This window comes from Mauremys reevesii, linkage group 5 (genome assembly GCF_016161935.1).
Source record: "Mauremys reevesii isolate NIE-2019 linkage group 5, ASM1616193v1, whole genome shotgun sequence".
Classification (NCBI taxonomy): domain Eukaryota; kingdom Metazoa; phylum Chordata; order Testudines; family Geoemydidae; genus Mauremys; species Mauremys reevesii.
The window spans coordinates 2,161,629-2,184,314 of NC_052627.1; the positions used below are offsets into that span (position 1 = coordinate 2,161,629).

The 22,686-nt window shown below is 46.2% G+C and overlaps 1 protein-coding gene across 3 annotated transcripts; it reads left to right on the top strand.

The window, feature by feature from the left end:
- The first annotated feature begins 377 nt into the window (after nt 1–377).
- On the top strand, nt 378–15,283 carry PPP1R3B (protein phosphatase 1 regulatory subunit 3B). 3 transcript variants are annotated; one of them, XM_039542351.1, is made up of 2 exons: nt 378–527; nt 11,317–15,283. In XM_039542351.1, exons 1-2 carry the CDS (start codon nt 514–516, stop codon nt 12,203–12,205), a joined length of 903 nt encoding a protein of 300 aa, XP_039398285.1. In that variant the 5' UTR covers nt 378–513; the 3' UTR covers nt 12,206–15,283. The 3 variants fall into 3 exon arrangements, with proteins under 3 accessions (XP_039398285.1, XP_039398287.1, XP_039398286.1); XM_039542353.1 differs by lacking the exon at nt 378–527 and adding an exon at nt 4,660–4,711; XM_039542352.1 differs by lacking the exon at nt 378–527 and adding an exon at nt 5,570–5,656.
- Nucleotides 15,284–22,686: the final 7,403 nt, after the last annotated feature.

Below are 22,686 nucleotides of genomic sequence, written 5' to 3' on the forward strand. Positions count from 1 at the left end.
GCTGCCCCACTCCTGCCGCGGGGGCGGAGGGGCTGTGTCCGGGGGAGGGCTGCCCCACTCCTGGCCGGGGGCTGTGTCCGGGAGGGGCTGCCCCACTCCTGCCCAACGGGGGGGGCGGTGTCCGGGGGGAGGGGCTGCCCCCCTCCTGCCGGGGGGGCTGTGTCCGGGGGGAGGGGCTGCCTCACTCCTGCCGGGGGGGGCTGTGTCGGGGGGTGTGTGTCGCGCGGCTGCTCCGCAAAGCACCAGCGGGGGCTGTGCCCACGCGCTAGGCTGCTGCGGATCACGCGGAAGCCGCGCTCCCATTGGCTGGCAGGTCGGGCTCGGCGCGCTCCCATTGGCTCCGGCGGGGATGGTCTGGTCCGCACGGAGCTCGGGGCTGACTAGTGCCGCGACGCGGTTTTGCCCCGCCCCCGCCACCCCGAGCCTGGTTCGGCAGCCTCGGCCCGCCGGAGCCGGAGCGGAGCCGGACCCGGAGCCGGACCCGGAGCCGGGCTGAGCGCGCCCGCCGGACCCATGCGCCGCGCCAGGTACGGAGCCGCGGGCCGGGCCGGGGAGCCGCGGGGCCCCGGGGAACGGGCGAGCCCGGCCGAGCCCGAGGGTGGCCCCGCTCCCCGCACCCGGCAGCGAGCGACAGGCGGGCTCGGGTCCCGCGAGCCTCCCGCCACAGCGGCGGCGGCAGCGTTAAACCCCCGGCCGCGTGCGGGCCTCGGGGCGGCTGCCTGGCTGCCCGCCCGCCGGCCGCGCCTCCCCGGGAGCGGCAGCTGGGCAGCGTCCTGGCTCCGCTCGGCCCCGAGGCGAGCCTCGCAGCCTGGTTCGGCAGGGGAGCCCCTGGGCCTCGGCTGCCTGGCTGCTGCAAGGGGTCTCTGCAAGGCGGCGGCCAGGAGTCATTTGCCCACAACTAGTATTTCGGCTTGAGAGCGAGACAGTTTTTCTTCAACTACCGTCTCTAGCGGACTTGGAGACAGCAGGTTTTTTAGCGCACTTGAATGCTTTAGTCTGGCTTTGCCAAGGGGGGGGGGTCACAGCAGCGGCTGTTCCCACATTGTAGGCAAGTGTCTGAACCGCGGGGACAGTTTATTCTGCCAGGTTCACCCCACAGTAGCAAATGGGTTTTAGGGAAGGTGATGGGTCGATTCCAGAAACCCTCGGATTCCACAGACTTGGAGAAATGCAGAGCTGGAAGGGGCCTTGAGAGATCATCTCCTCCAGCCCCCTGGGTTGGGGCAGGGCCAATTATACTTACACTTTCCCTGACAGATGTTCAGGTCTTTGATTCTTTTGATTTGGGTTCAGATCTAAGTGTGGAACTTAGACTTGTGTCAACTGTTTGATCTAGCGGTAAGTGTCCATTTGATCTGCCAGTAGCTTTTTATATTAATGACAGCTAACAGAACGCTGGGCATCATTAAGAAAGGGATAGATAAGAAGACATAAAATATCATGTTGCCTCTATATAAATCCATGGTACGCTCCTTCAAGATGTGAGCACCCCATCTCAGAAAAGAGACTGAATTGGAAAAGGTACAGAAAAGGGCAACAAAAATGATATTATGGAACAGCTTCCATATGAGGCGGGATTAATAAGACTGGGACTTTTCAGCTTGGAAAAGAGAGGACTAAGGGGGTTATGATAACCGTCTATACAATCATGACTGGTGTGGAGAAAGTAAATAAGGAAGTGTTATTTACTCCTTCTCATAACACAAGAAGTAGGGGTCACCAAATGAAATTAATAGGCAGCAGGTTTAAAACAAACAAAAGGAAGTATTTTTTCACACAACACAATCAATCTGTGAAACTCTTTGCCAGAGGGTCTTGTGAAGGCCAAGACCATAACAGGGTTCAAAAAAGAACTAGATAAATTCATGGAAGATAAGTCCATCGATTGCTATTAGCCAGAGTGGGCAGAGATGGTGTCCCTAGACTCTGTTTGCCAGAAGCTGGGAATGGGCGACAGGGGATGGATCACTTGATGATTCCCTGTTCTGTTCATTCCCTCTGGGGCACCTGACATTGGCCACTGTTGGAAGACAGGATACTGGGCTAGATAGACCTTTGGTCTGACCCAGTATGGCTGTTCTTATGTTCTATTGTTGCCTCTCCTGTAGGATCTTAAGGGATTCACTTTGTGGGTTGCTCCTTCTGAGGCATGTGGTGTCTTCAGAGGGTTTCACTTTGTTCCTGTTCTTGTGTGGAGTCACTGTTGATAGGGAGAAGTATTTGGAGGTCTGATCATCTATTGAGGGTCTGTGCTCTTTGCCAGAATGGCTTGCAACTTCTGGGTCTCACTAGATTCATCATTGTTCCCAGATGACACGGGTGGTCTATGGTGTTTCATCTATGGCTGGCCAGGAGATGTGCAGTCATTACTCGCTAGTGCAGACCTCCCAGTGATCAGATGCTTTGGTTACCTTCAAGCTTCACTGCTGTGTTACATTCTGAATAGGACTAGTCCTCAAGCCCACGGGAAGACTCCTGGTCTTCTAGAACACACCTGTCCCTCTCCGCCTCATTTCAGGTAGACATGCATGAACATAACACCCAGAGTCACTGCTCTGGCTTTTCGCTCACTTGCAGGTGCGCTTGTAGGTGGTGACAACCTTTAAAGACCTTGAGTGGCCTTGAATTCTTATGTGAATTCTTCATTAGAATAGGTAACGTGGATGAGAAGTACTTGTAATCACAACCTAAGGCTTTGTGTACACTACCACTTTTGTGGGTATAATTTATATGTCATTTAGGGGTATTGAAAAAAACAACCCTCTGAGTGACATAAGTTTCACCGACAAGCGCTGGTGGTGCAGCCAGCACTATGTCAGCAGGAGATGCTCTCCTGCCAGCATAGCTAGTGCCGCTTGTTGGGGATGGTTTAATTATGTCGATGGGAGAGCTGTCTCCCTCTGGCATAGAGCGGCTACACGGGAGATCTTACAGGAGAGCAGCTGCATTGGTACAGCTATGCCACTCTAAGGTCTCTAGTGTAGACGTGGCCTAAATTTCAATAATTCTGTAATTTAAGAGTTCCATCTTCTGAAAATCAATGCCTGTAAAGTCTCTGGGTGAAGTTCACCGACCTGTAGGCCACAATCTGAGATGCCATTTATTTTGTCCAGGATTTGATTTAATGTTTTTGTTTGTGTTGGTTCTTAATGATCTGTAACTGAAGCACCTCTGTTCTGGGGTGGTAAGTGCTGTAGAAACTAAGGTTATGTCTATACTACCTGCCGGGGATCGATTTATCACATCTAGTCGAGTGCTCTCCTTTCGACTCCGGTACTCCTCCAGGCCGAGAGGTGCAGGCGGAGTCGATGGAGGAGCATCAGCAGTCGACTCACTGCAGTGAGGACACCGTGGTGAGTAGATCTAGGTAGCTGAAGTTGCGTAACTTAGATCCAAATCATCCCCCCCAGTGTAGACCAGGGCTTAGGGTATGTCTACATTGCCCATGTTACAGCACAGCCACGACGACGTGGGCAGTGTAGTCATGCTTTATCCCCGGGGGAGAGCTCTCCTGGCAATAAAAAGCGATAAAGCGCTATCTATACTGGCACTTTTCAGCACTAAAACTTTTGTGGCTCGGGAGTGTTTTTTCACACCCCTGTAAAGTTTTAGCGCTGAAAGTAGCAGTGTAGACACAGCTTCAGTAGTAAATTCCCTCCTTCATAGAAGTGGTGTCCCCACAGTCATTCTTCAAACTTTGAGACTCTAACCTGCATGCTGCCTCTGTTCAAACTGGCTTCTCCTAGACACTTCAGTAAAAGTTTTTCCAAAAAGTTCTTCAGGGCTGCTTGGCAGAGAAGTCAAAGTGGTGGTAGTGAACAGTGTGTGGGTTCTCTGGTGCCTGGGAGCAGAGTGCTTAGTGCATTGTCTGTATGGTGACCTGCACTGCAGCAGTGAAAGCTTGACATTTTCTGGCAGCAGTGTTGAGTTTGTGGTCACACCCTGCCTATCCCCTTGTTACAGTGCTTCCTTTCTTGCAGATATATAAGGGGTGTGGTTGCTTCAGATTACTCTGGTCCCTTTTCTGAGAGCTTAGTTTTTGCCGTGCATCAATTGTTCATTGATAGTGGTAAGATTTTTTAGCCTTGTTGGCCATTTAGTATCTGTCAGGATGTGCTTGGAGCTCATCACGTGCAATTGTGAGCTTCATTTTACTGGCTTCATGTTATGCTGTTCCTAGAATGACATTCAGCCCATTGCCGGCTGTCCTACCTGCTGTTTGCTGATTTCCCGTGAGGAGGGACATGTGTTGCACCATTGCTCTCCTACAGGTCATTGACTAACATCACTGTAGGGCCAGACTCCCAGAAGAGCTCTGTTCCCATTTAGATACCTAAATAATGGCTGGATTTTCCAAAGTAATTTATTTGTATCTGTGTTGCCGTGCTGCCTGGAGGTCTCTGAGATCAGAGTCCCATTATGCTGGGCACTGTACATAGACGTAGCGAGAGATAGTTCCTGCCCTGTAAGAGCTTACCATCTAAATGGGCCCTTCCAATAAATGAAGAGATGTTGGTGCAAGTGAAGGATTTGTGGCTAACTCTAGCTTCTGTACTAGCTACATCTAGGGGAGAGGTGCTGTAGGTCCCAAGCCCTTGAGAAGGAATTTCAGAACTTCTGTTCTTCTCTTGTTCCAGACTCTCTGGTAGTTCCAGCTGCCCAAGAGAGGCCTAGACAATCTTCCCCTTTTCTGAGAGGATGAGAAGAAAAGGTATTGGAACTTCTCAAGAGACCATACCTATGCATCAACTGTATTTCAAGGCCTTGCCTACTCCTCTGTCAGCGTAGCTGTGTCTACCCAAGGGCTTTTGTCAGCATAACTGGCTGTGTGATTTTGGTTGGTTGGTGTGGTTTTTTTCCATCTCCCCTCTTTCCACACACACACCCCCGCCCTCATGACCAATAGATATGCCATCAAAACTTTGTTGTATATACCTGGCCCAAATGAAGACAGCTGATTACCAAGTGGTACTAGCATAATACTTCCTTACTTAGAATAAACTGCCCCCTCTTCTGGACCTAAGAGGCAGCATATAATATACCTGTAAAACTGTCTTCAACTTGTTTGTTGTCAGTATGCTTTCAAGATGCTTGCTAATGTTCGATGTTATATTAATCTGCTGCAGACAAACCTTATTTCTGGATCTGTACCAATATAATCAGAGACTGTTGACAAACCTGGATTTAAGCAGTTTTGTTTCCATGTTTGCTTATAAAGCTGGAGTGGGAGAAAGGGCAGGAGTATTTGCTCAGAGAAGAGGGTGAAACTGGCAGGGTAATATAGTTTCAAAGTCTTTGGGGTGGTATTGAAAACTGGGCGATTGAGCTTCAAACTTTCTTTAAAAGAATGAAGATATCAAGTTGTCAGTGTCCCTTTAAACACACTTTTCCTGCATTCTTGTAGTTGAACACTTCCTGTGTTTTTCAAAGCTGAGTTTGTGGGCATCTTTCCAGTAACAGCTATTCACTGAATCACTTTTAAAGATCCAAATGTTTTAAAACCTGAGACAGTTCATTAACCTTACTGTAAATCTCTGACTTAAATGAAAAGCTTCTCCATTCCTTTTAGGGTTGTTCAACAGAGTCCCACCCAGCATTCTTGAACTTTGAAGCAAGTGCCCCAAGGTCAATCCAGAGCAAAAATTCACATCTTGAGGTATAAAATCGTAACTGAAAATTGCAGGCAGTTCAGTAGATCTGGCCTTGTGACTTTTAATAGCTTAAATAGGATGCATCATGAGGTTTGACTTCTAAACACCCTTAGGTTGAATGTCCCAAAATGGCTTTTTGATAGAAAAACTTTTTATTAAATAATACAGTATATCCTTCATTATCCAGATATTGCCAGGGACATTGAGGCTGCAATTATTAGTTTCCTCAAATACTAACTAGGTTTAACTGTAATGAGACATGACCCTGTAATGCATCTGAGACTGGTTGAAGTAACAGGCAGTTGTGAATATTTGTGGCTGTATTGTTTTGCAGGATGAAATTGCACATACAAACAATAGCTTCATGTGTGTAAGTAGAGGCTTGGCAAGACCATGTACAGCAGAGCAGAGAATGCACGCGTGGACTTAATGCTGTTCTGTGAGGCTTGCAGCACTTTAGTCAGATTTGAGCTGTGTTGGGCTATGATGAGGAAGCAGAGGAGGAGCTAGTTGCTGGAATGCACTTTTGCACTCAGGTCTTGACACACATTCTGAATAAACAGAAGTCCTTGTTGAATGCAACTTACAGATGAAATATTTTGATGCTGTTCTGAAGAAGGGCTGATGTGTAGACAGTTTTCTGTAAGGAGCATAGTTCTTGGCCTGAGTATTGTAATTGTAAGGTACTACGGTTCTAAATAGCCGTTGGCAGCCTTGATCTCTCAGGGCTAGTCTACACTTACCAGCCGGGTCGACGCGGTGAGTTCGACTTCTCGGAGTTCGAACTATCGCGTCTAATCTGGACGCAATAGTTCGAACTCCGGAAGCGCCGCGGTCGACTCCGGTACTCCACCACTGCAAACGGCGGTGGCGGAGTCGACCTTGGAGCCGCGGACTTCGATTCCGCGGCGTCTGGAAGGGTGAGTAGTTCGAACTAGGGTACTTCGAATTCAGCTACGCTATTCACATAGCTGAATTTGCGTACCCTAGTTCGACCCCGCTTCTTAGTGTGGGCCAGCCCTCATTTATCCCTGGTTCTCTCTAAACAACCGCTGTTGTGAGGCTGCGGTCTCATTTAGAGATTGGCCCGTAGATTTTGATTTGGGAGTGGCAGGAGAGGAGTCATTGAATTTTTTTTAAAGGAAAAGTTCTTCATTTTAAATCACGTGTTAAATAAAATCAATGGGCTATATCGTGCTTTATCAATCCTGTATTCTTCAGGGCTCGAAGAACAAACAGTTCATCCCCGGCAAGTCGGACTCTTGCCCATGCATGTGTCATTCGAATCTAAGCAATAGGCTGTCAGTGTACAATTGTTTCCAGTTCTGATGTTTGCAGGGAAGAACCTTTGAGTGTGAACAACATAATGATGCAGACACAGCTCCAGTGCTACTATCTTTGCACAGTTAGGTGGGGGAAGGAAGATGGCTGCTGCTGCTGTTTGTAGTAGGTGGGGGCTACCCTCCCAAATGCCCTGTAGCAGGAGACATGGGGGAGGGGGAATGACACTGTCTAGAAGAGGGGCCGTTGATGATACCCAGCCACCCCAGTAGAGTATTCTATATGTGTGCCGAGACATTGCCTTCCCCCACCACGAACATTGCTTTGCTATCTAAGCAGGGGGTTCCTGCCACCCAGGCAGAGAATTGTGGGAGAGGAAGGGCTCTAGTGGATGGTGGCAGGTGGGGCCGTTTGCCCTGGGTAGAAATTCCTGCTGTAATGGTAGGGGACCCTACCTGTGAGAGGGGAGGCTCTCTGGAGGCCTGGCAGGAGACACCCGCACCCTGAATGCTCTCTGCTTGGTGGGGTGGTGTCCACAGGCCCTTGGTACTAAGGGTACGTCTACACTACGGGATTATTCCGAATTTACATAAACCGGTTTAACAAAACAGATTGTATAAAATCGAGTGTGCGCGGCCACACTAAACACATTAAATCGGTGGTGTGCGTCCACGGTCCGAGGCTAGCGTCGATTTCTGGAGCATTGCACTGTGGGTAGCTATTCCGTAGCTATTCCATAGTTCCCGCAGCCTCCCCCCCCCCCCTTTGAATTTCCGGGTTGAGATCCCAGTGCCTGATGCGGCAAAAATCATTGTCGCGGGTGGTTCTGGGTAAATGTCGTCAGTCACTCCTTCCGCTGGGAAAGCAAAGGCAGACAAGCATTTCATGCCTTTTTTTCCCTGGATTGCCCTGGAAGATGCCATAGCATGGCAATCATGGAGCCTGTTTCGCCTTTGTGACTGTCACCGTGTGTACTAGATGCCGCTCACAGAGGCGATTCAGCAGTGGCACACAGCTGCATGCTTTGCTTTTGCATGATAGCAGAGATGGTTATCAGCCATATTGTACCATCTACCATACCATAAATTGGTAATAAGATGGGCATGGCTACCAGTCCTTTGCACCGTTCCATTTGCTGCTGTCATAAGTGCCCTGGCTGCTCTTAGCCAGGGCAAAGCAAAATTGGGAATGACTCCGAGTCAATCCCTCCTTTTTGGTATCTAAAAATAGAATCAGTCCTGCCTAGAATATGGGCAAGTGTACTAGAGAACCACTGTATCAGAGAACCAGAGAGCACAGCTGCTCTGTGTCAGATCCTGCATAGATTATGAGCTGTATGCTATTCACAGGGGGTGCTCCTGCAACAACCCCACCTGTTCATTCCATTCTTCCCCAGCCTTCCTGAGCTACCATAGCATTGTCCCCCCACTTGTGTGATGAAGTAATAAAGAATGCAGGAATACTTGTTAGTGAGAAATGAGTGGAAGGCAGCCTCCAGTTGCTATGATAGTCCACATAGGACATTAAGGAGTGTGGAGGAGAGGAGCCCAGCATCCTACTGCTAGTCCAGAGGCAATTGAATCTTTTCTTTACACATGAAGGGTGGGGGCTGATGAAGCTCAGCCCCCTGTTGCTATGATGATGATGGTTATCAGCCATATTGTACCATCTACCAGGAAAAATTAGGGCCAGGCGCCCTTGATCGACCTAACCGATGCTAGTACGCATGGTTACCAGGCCTTTTGCACTGCCCCATGTGCCAATAGGCTGATGATGACAATGGGTATCAGTCTTATTGTACCATCAGTCACCCATGGCGGGGGGGGGAGCAAGGATGTTGGTGTTGAGTGCTGCACCATCGCGTCTATCTGCAGCATTCAGTAAAGATAGGGTGACATGTAAAAGAGTCAAGACAGGATTGTTTTCCCTTTCACTTCTGGGGGTGGGTGGGGGGGGGGGGGGGTGTGTAAATTGCCTAGCTATGCCCTGACCCACCGCAGACACTGTTTTTGACCCTAGAAGCATTTGGAGCTCAGCCAAGAATGCAAATGCTTTTCAGAGACTGCAGGAACTGTGAGATAGCTTGAGTCCTCCAGTCCATGAGCGTCCATTTGATTCTTTGGCTTTCCGTTACGCTTGCCACGCAGCAGTGCGCTGAGTCCCTGCTATGGCGTCTGTCTGGAGATATTTAAAAAATGATTTTGAATTTCGTCTTCTGTAACAGAGCGCTGATAGAACAGATTTGCCTGCCCTTACAGCGATCACATCCGCATCGTCCATGCTGGAGCTCTTTTTTTATTTTGATTTCGGACTGCATCGCCACCCGTGCTGATCGGAGCTCCACGCTGGGCAAACAGGAAATATTCAAAAGTTCGCGGGGCTTTTCCTGTCTACCTGACCACTGCATCCGAGTTCAGATTGCAGTCCAGAGCGGTCACTGGTGCACTGTGGGATAGCTCCCGGAGGCCAATGCCGTCGATCAGCGTCCACACTAACCCTAATCCGATATGTTAATACTGATACTAGTGTTACTCCTCTCGTTAGGGAGGAGTACAGAAACCGGTTTAAAGAGCCATTAAAATCGATATAAGGTGCCTCCTAGAGTGGACGGTTGTGGCGTTAAATCGGTTTTACGCTCCTAAAACCGGTTTAAACGCCTAGTGTAGACCAGGCTTGAGTGGTGGACAAGAGGCCTGCAGGCACTGGTTTTCAGGCTGGCTAGGGCTTCCTTGGATTCCCCATGCCCAGTTCTGGACCTGGCAGGGGTCTTCTCTGGACGGAAGAAGTCCTTAGTGCACCTGCTTTGCTGCAGAAGGTTTTGTGGGGCCAGCATCAATTGATTTCCTGAGGGGGGTGCTGCCTAGCACCTAGCTTGGGGGCTGAGAGGGCGACTCCCTGGATTGAGGAAGGTGGTATTAATTTGGGGCTTGGAGTTCAGTCAGTGGGGACCCTGGGCCAGATACTGGTGAGCACACAAACAGCAGGAGACTGTCAGATTGAGATTTGGCTTGGGTGGGGGTGGCTCTTGGCACCAGTGGTGGGTTTTTTTTGTTTGTTTTTTTAAAATAGCATGTTTAGCTTGCTAAAGGTCCCTTTGGTTTTAATTGAATGTAATTCCCGATACCATTAAGTGCACGTATCCTGTGGAGCTGCACGTACCCTGCAGTATCTGCTAGCCTTTTCTGGGGACTGGGTCTAGAATACTTCCATGCTACACTGCTTGGTCCCCTGCCAAAATGTCACTGTTCATCTCAGTGACCATTTAAAATGGGTATTTATACATATATATTTATCCATTATTTCCTGAATCACCATGGCCTTAAAGTAATATTGGATGGGACAGGAAAGCTTGAGCACCATGTGTTTAGTGTCGGTAGCCCATGAGATAATAGTATCAAACCTTAGGATCACATTCATATTACCATTTTGCCAGTGTCTCAAGAACAGAGCTAGATCTACTGAGTATCATGTTGTATAAGGCATTCATCTCTAACCCCAGTGTTCATGAGAACATTGGCTGCTCAAAATCATGCCAGAAGGGTCTGAGGAGGGGGAAGCATATTGAAATAACCTGATTTTTTAAGTTTGGGGGATGACACCAAACTTTGTCATTTCTTATAACTTGAAGAGTTATCATAAGAAATGACAAAGTCTAGTGTCTATGGTTCTGCTGTGGTTCTGTCCCCCCTAGAGGTCATGTCAGTTCCATACTGCTACTGCTGATGAAATATGCAGTTCCTGTTTCTACTGTTAAAGGAAGCTACAGCTACCCAGTGAAGTGGAGAAAATATCAGACTCTCTTGGGGTGGAGACCACAGCAGAAATATAATATTTAATTGTATTTAAGTTAGTGAAACTACTGAAATTTTACATTAACTTCCATTGTTCATTTAACCATAATACAGCACAGCCATTCAGGGGGTGGGATGGGGGAGTAAAGCACTATACTTGGGTTGAGTATTTTGCAACCTATCATGACAGAGTAGAAGAAATATTCCCTGGGTTAGTAAACATTGTTAGTCATGGTCCTACAGCCTGGATTCATTTAAAGATGGTTGATATCTGCACAGTATTTAACAAACAAAATGGTTTATGCAGTCAGAATAGAGGAAATGCAATATAAAAACCCAGTTTACTCTTCTCATTCTCCGAATGCTTTGCTTTTAACGCTTGTCATTGATAATGTTTTATTGCAGGGGAATGAGGGGGCAAGGTGTGCTCCAGAAAAAACCTATTCAGCAGCTGGCTGTATGTAGCAGAAATTGAAGTTCAAAAGGAGCTCATGTCCCAGCATAATAAAGTTTTCTTGTTGCTTGCTTATGCTCCTTTTCAGGTCATATCATTATGTGATGAAAACTCACCTTTCCCCCCCTCTTTCTTTCAGAATACTGGACTACTTTGCTCCTACACCAGCAATGGCTGTGGACATAGCCATGCAGCTGTATCTGTGTTCTCCACCCTTGAGAAGAGAGAGATTTGCTTGTAAAATCGCTCCAAAGGCAAACAAACCATTACGTCCCTGCATTCAGAACAGCAAGGCTGAGTTCAGTGAACCTGGAGAGGCGGCAACATCTCTCCGGGGAAATAGGGTGAAAAAGAGAGTTTCTTTTGCCGATAGCAGAGGCTTGGCTCTGACAATGGTTAAGGTGTTTTCAGAGTTTGATGACCCGTTAGATATTCCATTCAACATCACAGAGTTAATAGACAATATTGTGGGTCTGACGACAGTAGAGAGAGACAACTTTGTCTTGGATTTCGTACAGCCTTCTGCAGACTACTTGGACTTCAGAAATCGCCTTCAGACAGATTTTGTCTGCCTGGAAAACTGCATGCTAAAGGATAAAGCTATTGTGGGCACAGTGAAGGTTAAGAATCTTGCTTTCGAGAAGACTTTGAGAATCAGGATGACATTTGACACTTGGAAAAGCTTCACGGACTATCCGTGCCAATATGTCAAGGACACTTACGCAGGTTCAGACAAGGACACGTTTTCCTTTGATATCTGCTTGCCAGAGAGAATTCAATCCCATGAAAGAATCGAGTTTGCAGTCTATTACGAGTGTGATGGGAAAGTGTATTGGGACAGCAACAGAGGCCTGAATTACAGGATCATACAGTCTGAACTGAAATCTGCTCGGGAAGTCTCGCAGCCTCAGGCTGGACCTGATTTTGGCATTGCCTTTGATCAGTTTGGAAGTCCGAGGTGCTCCTATGGCTTGTTTCCTGAGTGGCCTAGCTATTCAGGGTATGAAAAGCTAGGGCCTTACTACTAATGGAGGAACTGAGTCTTGATTTTCTAACTGGTGCTGTGCCTGTTGCAAGCTTGGGAATTGGCCTGAACGTGAAGTTTGCTAAAGGGCTGGATAAATGACACTTTACATGGCTCTGCAAAGCTCCATTGGGGTAAAGCAAGATGACTGTAACGTTCAGTGATCGCAAGTGGTTTTAATACCAGCTAAACAAGTGTCTTGTGCATCATGATAGTTACCCCCCAGATTCAACACTTGGAAACAGTTTGGTAGAATGGGAGACCTCACTATGGCTTCTGCCCAGTGCTGCTAGTCCTCTTCTGTATAATGCTGCTGATCTCCTCCAGTTAAACACTTACTACTTCAGTGATTGCATTGTTCACTTAGGTATGTAGTAGTGTCTTGTGTTGCACATTAGGGTTGTTACAGGCTTGAGTATCTTAAAGAGGGAGGCTTTTTTAACTATGCTCTACCATTTCTGTAGCACTATGCAAGTTGGCTTTGCTAGAAGACTATTTGACAGGTAATTTATACATGACAGGAGATATTAAAGCTAAACTAGCTTGCTTATGGCAAGGGGGAGACATGAATGTCCCTTTCTCTCTGACCTTGTTACTGTGCTGGAGCCTTTTGGTTAGAGATGGAAAAGATTCTAGAAATGACGCAATAACCATGACTAGAAGCTTCGCCTCATGCGACATTAGGAGATATCTGCATTTATAGGAAGATACTGGTATGCTTAGTCACCAGTTCATCTGTAAGATATATATATTTTTAAATATAATTTGTGTAGTAAATTCATAGGGATTGCCCATGTTGAGGAGTTGAATTTTTTTTTCCTTTAGAACTGTGTAGTATCCTTGTAGCTTTGGGATTAAATCCTTTGACTCATCAAGTGTTTTAAAAACCATTTTTACTGGAGGGGACGAGCTCTTTGTCTGCAACTGTTGATATGCCCAGAAGGTCTTCCAGCCTCCCTAGTGCCCTAGAACTACTTGGGGAGTAACACTGAGGATTTTTTTCTTTTTTTTTTTAATTTTTAATCTTGCAGGTGCTGAAAAATCACCATTCTGTTCTCAATATGTATCTCTATTAACTGCCTTACTGTGCCTGGGGAGTGCAGCAGCTCCTACTTTTAGTGCTAATGTAAAATGAGCTTTCATTCTGTTAAGAAACCGGGTGCCAAAGGGTTCATGCATGAGTCTGCATGGACAGTAAGTACACTGCATGTTTGTGAATTTGTTTCTGTAGTGGGTCTGAAATTTTGATAAACAGACCTCACTGCTGCCGTTTGTCATGTCCTATGAAGACAGCTTATTCGGGAGACTAACTTTTTAGTGCGGTGTGAGTGCCTTGGCTCAGAACTTTTTGTGTGTACAATATCACAGCAGTGGCTTCAACTACAAAGGTTTCTGAAATGTGACTGCTAGCTTTTAAAAAGTTCTGAACATTTGTATTAATCCAAGTCAACTGTTTTGTCTAAAGCTTGTCTCACTAGAATGGATGTGTAGCTCTTTGTTCACTGTTTTCATGCTAGAATGGGTTCACTTAGATTGCTAGAACACCAGCCTTGCACTGTAATTACATACTGAGCTGTCACATCTGTATCTTGTATTGACATTGTAGAAGCTATCACAATTAAGTGCACGCATTGGCCTTCAGTGCTATTTCCATACAAAATGTAGTTCTGCCCAAGAAAATGGATCTCTCAAGGGCATGAGATGCCATCATTGCTCTTGTTGAAAAGGAAGATCTGTTGTGGTAGAGGGGAGAGTACCGTGGCTTGTTTTGGAAGTGAGGTGAATTGCAAAGAACAGTCATTTTAGGTACTGCCAGAGAGAATGTAGCTAAATTACTCACTGCAATCATTAAGCCAATGTCTTGCTATTTGAGCAGAATAACTTATTTCATATATTTAAATGGAATAATTCAAATGGGATTTAATATTTCCAGATATTGTATTTTTCTAGAACACAAATGTTATACTTTTGGCACATACCCAGTATTTGTGTGGGGAGGGCACAGGAAGAAGCAAATGGCTATGCTAGTCTCCAGAATTCAAAATTGCTTTTTAAAACATCAATTTTTAAATTCTGGAGACCACAGTACAAAACATTTCTGCGCTGACCTATAATTTTAGGAGCTCCTAAAGGATTTTAGGACCTTCTATTAGACATGATTAAGTAAGAACAATGAGCTTATGGGAAGAATGCATAGTTTTTTTATCTTTGCATCAATGTATTGGGCCGTGGAAAGCATTATTGTACTCAGTCACTAATTTCAGGCATTAAATTGACGCTATGTGTATGTAAACATGGGTTGCACAAGCTTCATTCACTAATTTGAAAAGTCTGTTTCCTGAATTTCCATTTGATAAGTTAAATAGTGTCCTCCGTAAAGGTGTCTTTAGGAAAGACTTATCCAGGTTTGGTTTAAAATCATTCTTTGATTTACAAAGCTGGGCTGTGAATGAGTCAAGGGTTTAACTTGCCTAGGATTTAAAGGTATGGTTGTTTTTAGCTAACATGTTCTAAAAACCTAGTGTACAGCTTGCTTCATGTACTTCTAGCTAACACATTCTAGCACACCTTTAGATCCTAACCATGACACCCTAAAATGCAACAGTGATGTGAGAGTCTGTAGTGCTGTGGGTAGTAGTGTGCTTTTATTTCCTCCTTCTGGTGGTACAATGAAGGGGCCCTTGCATACCAGCCAATGGAAGCAATGGTGTACCGCAGTGAATGGGAAAAAGCTGTGGAAGTTGTGACATACACATTGACATTGTGTAAACATTGTGCTGGGAACTGTCTTTTTGACCAATGATGATTCTAAAACATAAAAAAGGTAACTTCTTGGAGCTTTCCTTTTCACACTTTTCTTTCGCCAATGGGAATGTAGAAGTGAGGCATTGCTGTCTTTCTTTTATGCCTGGAAGTGCCTTGTTAAGCTGTTTTTGCATGTTTGTGTCTTTTTAAATGTTTTTGTACACAAAGTTCAAGGTGAAAAAATGCACTTTATAATCACAAATGAATGGATTATTCTCTTAAAAGAACAATGGTTTGTTTTTAACTGAAAGTGAAAATAAAAGCAGAACTGAAGGTGCTTGGTTGTTATCTTTGTATTGTTGCCAGGAGACAGCACTTTCTTAAAGGGGGGTGGGGCATGAGGATGGGAACACCTGCAGATCAGACAAGCTCCTTTGGAGGGAGAGGGCAACGCACATCAACATAACCACTTGCCATGGGAAGGAATTGCCTTTTCAGTCAACCTTTTTCTGAAATGTTACTCATAGAACTTTTTTCCTAGTGGAGCTGTTGACTTCGAGAGCTCTGTCTGTCTTCTCTACTGCTTCAGTTGTATAATATGCAAAGTGCACTAGAAACACTAGCTATTCTCAGGAAGTATTTGTCATTCGGGGAAGAATAAAGGATTGATTATTCTTATCCCTAACTTTCCACCAGCTATATTAAGCCTTTTGGAGACTTCTCATTGTGGCTCAATCTATGAAGAAAACTCTATTTAGAGCACTTAATCTAATAAACGGCAATTAACTACTGCTTGACTTCTTATTTTACAATTAAAATTGCACATGTAAACTTGATGTTATCATGAGTTGTAATATTTATCTTGCAAAGTGACTGCAGTCCCACACATACCATATGAACTCCCTTTTTTCCCTCTGAAACCAGAAATATACTGTGCATTAAAATATCTACATGTTGTATTCTCCTGAGTCATAATGAGGTGTCCTCCAGATTCCTAGGATGTGGAAGTGAAAGATTCAAAAGTTAATGCTGGCTATCTGAATTATTCCCTCAGTGGATGCTACTTAACGGTGCTGAAGGCTAAAATTCAGAGTTAAGGAAAATAACCAGACCAGAAAACAAACTCTGGACTAGTGGCTTCATCTGAGCATAATGCTGGCTAGTCCTTCAGGAGTCTCCTGGTTGGGGGGAGGTATTAAATCGGGAAAAGCGACTTGCTCTCATTTCAATCAGTTTTCCTGGATTTATGGTATAAATACACAACTGATCACAGCATTGAGAAGTTTCAAGTTTCAGCAAAATGAAAGGCAGCACAAGGAGGTTAAAGCTTTGTGCAAGTGACACTAAAAAACCTCACTTGATTGACTCTTTCAGGAGATTGGGCCTGGCTCACATGTATGCCCATTGTAAGGCCCCTTGGCACAACCCGAGTTTGGTGTAAAGGCCTCAGATTCGGCCCCCCTCCCCCCAAAGGGAACAACCCGATGCTAACCAAATTCTGTTGGGTTCACTTCAAAGATACTGTAATTTTCTCATATTAACTTGCAGAACAAAACTGAGTTGTAATAAAAGCACTGCCAAAAACATTACTGTTTCTGAAGGATATTGGCGCTAACGTAAGCTCTTGTGAGCTGCTCCTCTTCCAGAGTGAGGGGGGAAATTTGCTGTATAATAAGCTGGTAATTAAAGTTAGCTCATGCCATGTGAAACCCCCAACAGAGCCTGCTCTTGGAGATTATCCCATAGGTTGTAACATAAAAGCTCAGCTCTGATGGGATCTGCCATCCAGTCATGGCTAAGAATACCAGTGGAAGTTTGAGTGCCTTTCTGCATGTAACTGCATCTGTTCTTGTTTAAGCATCAGGAGTCAGTTTTACAGTTAGACTGAGTGTGTAGTGTGGCTTAAGGCCAGCAAATAGCCAGCCTTCATCCTCAAAAAAAAATACTGCAGTTCCTGAATGTGGCTATTTCTAGTTCTCTCACTTTCATAACTTTAATTTCTGTGTTCTAGTAGGAGGGTGGTGAATAGTGACTGTTCTGTGTGTGAAGTCAGAATAGCTAATGATCTGTGTGTATGAGTGTGTGTTGCTTCAACAAGACCCTTCCTTTCATGTAAATCAGCAACTTACTGCTTTAAAATGAGGTCTGTGAAATTTGGTAATACTAAAAATGCTTCCATACAATCTAGCCATTTAACTTTTTTCAAGCTATAAAGAGGATTTCTGTTACAGATCAGCTTATAAAGATGTTTATCAAGATGGGAAGGAAGTGGAGTTAAATCTGTGAATAAACTTGTAACTACCACTATATAAACCTAGGTAGGCGCTAACATTTCTGCCCCAAATGCCTATCAATATAGATAAAATTAATAGAAAGCATCAAATTGTTCCTTCACACACTATTGGCTGAGATAAACCTTTTGTTATATTGCCAGTAGAGCATTTACATGCTGAAACGTGTCTAAACTCTTTCCTGGAATGGTGGTGGGCTTTGTTCCGAAAGGGAGGGCATTAACTTAGGGCACATCTTCACTGGCAACGTTAAAGCCCTGGCTGCAGCAGCACTTTAACGTGGCTTGTGTGGTCGTGGCACGGTGCCAGAAGAAAGCTCTCCTAGTCTCTAAAAAAACCACCTCCACCAGGGAAATAGCCAGCGCTGAGAGCACATCTCCCAGCGCTGGTGCACTGTCTATCCTGGCACTTTACAGCGCCGAAACACCCCTGAGTGAGAAAGTTGCAGCGCTGCAAAATGCCAGTGTAGACAAGCCCTTAGTTATATAGTTCTGCTATATGTTGGAAGCAAAATAACATCTCAAAATTAACTGACTCAGCTCTCCCACAGCTTACTCTGTTTTGGCTGACGGGAAAGGGTGAGGGTAGCTGTAGAGTGGGGTTGGTTTGTTTTTTTGGGGGGGGGGGGGAGGAATTGTAGTTCTGGGAAGCATATCCGTGGTGGCCTGCTTATGTGGAGCTGAAAGGGAAATATAAACAGTTTCATATGTGACCCTGTTCAGCACTGGAACTTAGCCCTCTGACATCACAAGTGCTGTGTGAATGAGCTAGTATTAATGGCCAGACGTCTGGTAGGGTAAACATTACAATTCACAGATCAGAACTATTTCCATTCTCTGACTTGCTTCTCTAAACTCGGATAGCCATAGCATCTACATGCTTCTAAAAGCCTTTATTTTAAGTACAGGTCACTGAAAGGGTGTAATTCATAAATCGTGGGCTTAAAAAAAAAAGGGGAGGGGAGCAAAAAATGGTTAAGAACTTTAAAATGGGCTGGTAACAGATCACACCTACCAGGGCTGATTGAACCTGATGATATGATGAAGAAAGAGCCCTCAACCATACTTGTAGCTACTTTTGTTGCTTCAGAGTGACACAGAGATAATCCTGGCATCTTCTTCTGAGATAGATATGAATCCACTCACAGTGGGTAGCGTTAAAGAACCCTTATCACTTTAGGAATAACAAAAATCAAATCAGACAAGCTATAGCAAACCAGTATCTCTTCAGAGTTCTGCACAATGTACAGAAGCCCCTGCATCCAATACTCTACTCCTCTTCCTTGTAAAGACACTTAAAAATAAAGCCCTGTTCTTCCACAGTTTTCTCTCCGACAGTGCTAAGATGCGTTAGCCAGTGCTTGGAGTGTCCAGTGATGAGTGTCCAGCTAATTCACAGGTGAGCTAACCTCAAGTAGCTGCTTCTGCAGTTTTGTTGTGAACCATCCTGAAAGTCTGCTGCTACTGGACAAGTAAGGAAGTCTGAGCAAATACTGTTAATGTTGGTAGCCAAAGTCTCTCACTCAAACACTAGAAGTGGAATGGTGTTTTCTACTTATAAGTGTTCACAAAATAGCACTGGGAGACTGCCTGAGATTATGCTGTTTATAAAGGCTTTATTATCATAGAATCATAGGGTTGGAAGGGACCTCAGGAGGTATCTAGTCCAACGCTCTGCTCAAAGCAGGACCAAACCCAACTAAATCATCCCAGCCAGGGCTTTGTCAAGCCTGACCTTAAAAACCTCTAAGGAAGGAGATTCCACCACCTCCCTAGGGAACCCATTCCAGTGCTTCACCACCCTACTAGTGAAATAGTTTTTCCTAATATCCAACCTAAACCTCCCCCACTGCAACTTGAGACCATTGCTCCTTGTTCTGTCATCTTCTACCACTGAGAACAGCCTAGATCCATCCTCTTTGGAATCCCCTTTCAGGTAGTTGAAAGCAGCTATTAAATCCCCCCCCCCCCTCATTCTTCTCTTCTGCAGGCTAAACAATCCCAGTTCCCTCAGCCTCTCCTCATAAATCATGTGCTCCAGCCCCCTAATCATTTTTGTTGCCCTCCGCTGGGCTCTTTCCAATTTTTCCATATCCTCCTTGTAGTGTGGGGCCCAAAACTGGACACAGTACTCCAGCTGAGGCCTCACCAATGCCCAATAGAGAGGAATGATCATGTCCCTCGATCTGCTGGCAATGCCCCTACTTATACAACCGAAAATGCCATTAGCCTTCTTGGCAACGAGGGCACACTGTTGACTCGTATCCAGCTTCTCGTCCACTGTAACCCCTGGGTCCTTTTTTGCAAAACTGCTGTCTAGCCACTCAGTCCCTAGTGTCTAGCAGTGAATGGGATTCTTCCATCCTAAGTGAAGGACTTTGCACTTGTCCTTGTTGAACCTCATCAGGTTTCTTTTGGCCCAATCCTCTAATTTGTCTAGGTCCCTTTGTATCCTATCCTTACCCTCCAGCGTATCTACCACTCCCCCCAGTTTAGTGTGGTCTGCAAACTTGCTGAGAGTGCAGTTCATGCCATCCTCCAGATCATTAATGAAGATATTGAACAAAACCAGCTCCAGGACTGACCTTTGGGACACTCTGCTTGGTACCGGCTGCCAACTAGACATGGAGCCATTGATCACTACCCGTTGAGCCTGACGATCTAGCCAGCTTTCTATCCACCTTATTATGGGATTAGGTTGACGACCCTGCCATTAACCTGTCAAATGCAATTATGTGTTTGCTGTTTAATATGAAGAAAGTTAAGCTTTCCTTTTGATTCTGATTTGAATAAAATACTGGTGTATCTGGGCATTCCAACAATCTTCACCTACTCACTGAACCTCACAGCAATGCAGTAAAATGGGCCAGTGGGGAGAAGTACATCTCTAAGATTTTCTATAGTGCCTATTATCATAGGTAAATTAGATTGCACAATAAGGTTGCAGCTCATTAAGGCTGGTAACAGGAAGCTTTGCTTGCAGTATTCATCTAAACTTTTATTTTTAGTTTGGTTATTGTGGAAAGCTCTAGCTGAAGAGCAAGGTTCTCTGTCAGACTCTGGAGTAGTCTTGTATAATTTCCTTTCACTGCATGTCCTTGACATGCTTCATCTCTGGCTCCCTGTGCTGCTTCCATAGCTTTGTGGATTACACCCTTCTGAGAGAATGCAGCTGTGGGGGTAGACGATGGCTAGAGAGGAGGTGGCTAATGTCTGGCCCAGTTGATGATTTTGAAGATCAGGAACCTACTTACTAAAAGATGAAATGCAGCATCTTCACAGCAATGTTGCCCAAAGACATAGCATGAAGAATGTCCTATCCAACTGGAACACCAACAGCAATTCAGTTGGGCCAAATGTACTTTCCTGTGCAGGAATCTGACTCGGAGGGTGGGATTTTAACTGTTAGGTATGGGCAAGTGACTTAGGCTCTCAGGTGACTATTTGTGATCAGGACGTCCATTTGGTCTCATTTGCAAAGATGTACCAGGCTTAATAAATCCATTTGCATCTTTAAAAATGGGTGGGTTTCTGGTCAAAGGAAAATCAGCCTGGTGACCTAACTCTCAAAGTTGTTCCTGGGTCTGATGTGTGAGATGTTTTTTTGGCAGCAGTGGAGACCAAGATGCAGTAGCTCAGTCCCATGCCTCTTAGCAAGCAAAAACACTTCAGACCTGTAAATTGGCCATTAATTTTGGTAGGAACCTGGAAATTAAAGTAATTAAGCATTCTCAGTCTTTAAAAAAGGTCTTATCTTCCAGGAAAGGAAGTCCTTTTGCTACTTCATATCCCACATATCAGAGGGGTAGCCGTGTTAGTCTGGATCTGTAAAAGCAGCAGAGAGTCCTGTGGCACCTTATAGACTAACAGAAGTTCTGGAGCATGAGCTTTTGTGGGTGAATACCCACTTCATGCATGCCATGCATCCGACGAAGTGAGTATTCACCCACGAAAGCTCATGCTCCAGTACGTCTGTTAGTCTATAAGGTGCCACAGGACTCTTTGCTGCTTCATATCCCACCTGGACTTGGGAGATAGTGGTGTGCTAGTCATGTGATTCACCTGAGAGAAGAGGAAGGCAAAATGGGATCAGGCTTGGCAAGTGAGAAGACGTCTTTTGCCCAGAATAGGAAGTTTGACTGAAGTCTGCAGATGAGACAAAAATTGGGAGTGGTAAATAATGAAGACAAGTCATTGATTCAGAGCGCTCTGAATCACTTGGTAAACTGGTCACAAGCAAACAACATATGTTTTAATGTGGCTAAATGTGCACACCGAGGAACAAGGAACGCAGGCCATACTGGGGCCTCTATACTGAGAAGCAGGGACTCTGAAAAAGATTTGGGGGTCATGATGGATAAATAGCTGAACATGGGCATCCAGGCCAACAGAATTAAGGCAGTTCTGGGATGCATAACCAAAGGTGTATCAAGTAGGAGCAGAGAGGTTATTTTACCTGTGTATTTGTCACTGGTGTGACTACTGCTTGACTTGTGTCCAGTTCTGGTGTCTACAGTTCAATAAGGATGTTGAGAAATTGGAGAAGGTTCAGAGAAGAGCCATGGGAATGGTTTAAAGGGTTAGAAGAGACGCCTTATAGTGATAGATTGAGCTCATTGAGTCTATTTGCCTTAACAAAGAGAAGGTTAAGGGGTGAGTGGATCACAGTCTATAACAGGGGTCTCAAACACGTGGCCCGTGGGGCTATTTCCTGTGGCCCGCCAAGAGGCCCACGCCCGCCCCCCGGCCTACCTCCAGGCCAGGGGTGGGCAAACTACACCCGCGGGATTGCCCCCTCGAGCCCCGCGCCGCTCCCTGAAGCGGCTGCATCACGTCCCTGCGGTGTGGGGGGGAGAAGCAGAGGGCTCCATGTATTGCCCTGGCTTCTAGGCGCCACACTTCCTCCCCACCCCCCGCAGCTCCCATTGGCCGGGAACGGGGAACCACAGCCAATGGGAGCTTCGGGGGAGGTACCCGGAGGCGCGGCAAGCAGCGCGCGGAGCCCTGCGTCTCCCTCCCCCAGGGGCCACAGGGACATGGTTCCAGCTACTTCCCGGAGCAGAGCGGGGCTGGGGCCAGCAGCCTGTCCTGGCCCCAGTGTGTGCCGCTGCCACCCCAGAGCCTGAAGCCCTCCAGCACCCCACCCCCCAAATCCCTGCCCTGAGCCCCGTGCTGCACCCCACCCCCCAACTCCCTGCCCTGAGCCCCCTGCTGCACCCCACACCCCAACCCCCTGCCCTGAGCCCCCTGCTGCATCCTACACCCCTTCTGTACCCCAATCCTCTGCCCTGAGCCCCCTGCTGCACCCCACACCCCAACCCCATGCCCTGAGCCCCCTGCTGCATCCTACACCCCTTCTGCACCCCAATTCCCTGCCCTGAGACCCCAGCCTGCACCCCAACCCCCTGCAGCACCCCAACTCCCTGCCCTGAGACCCCTGCCTGCATCCC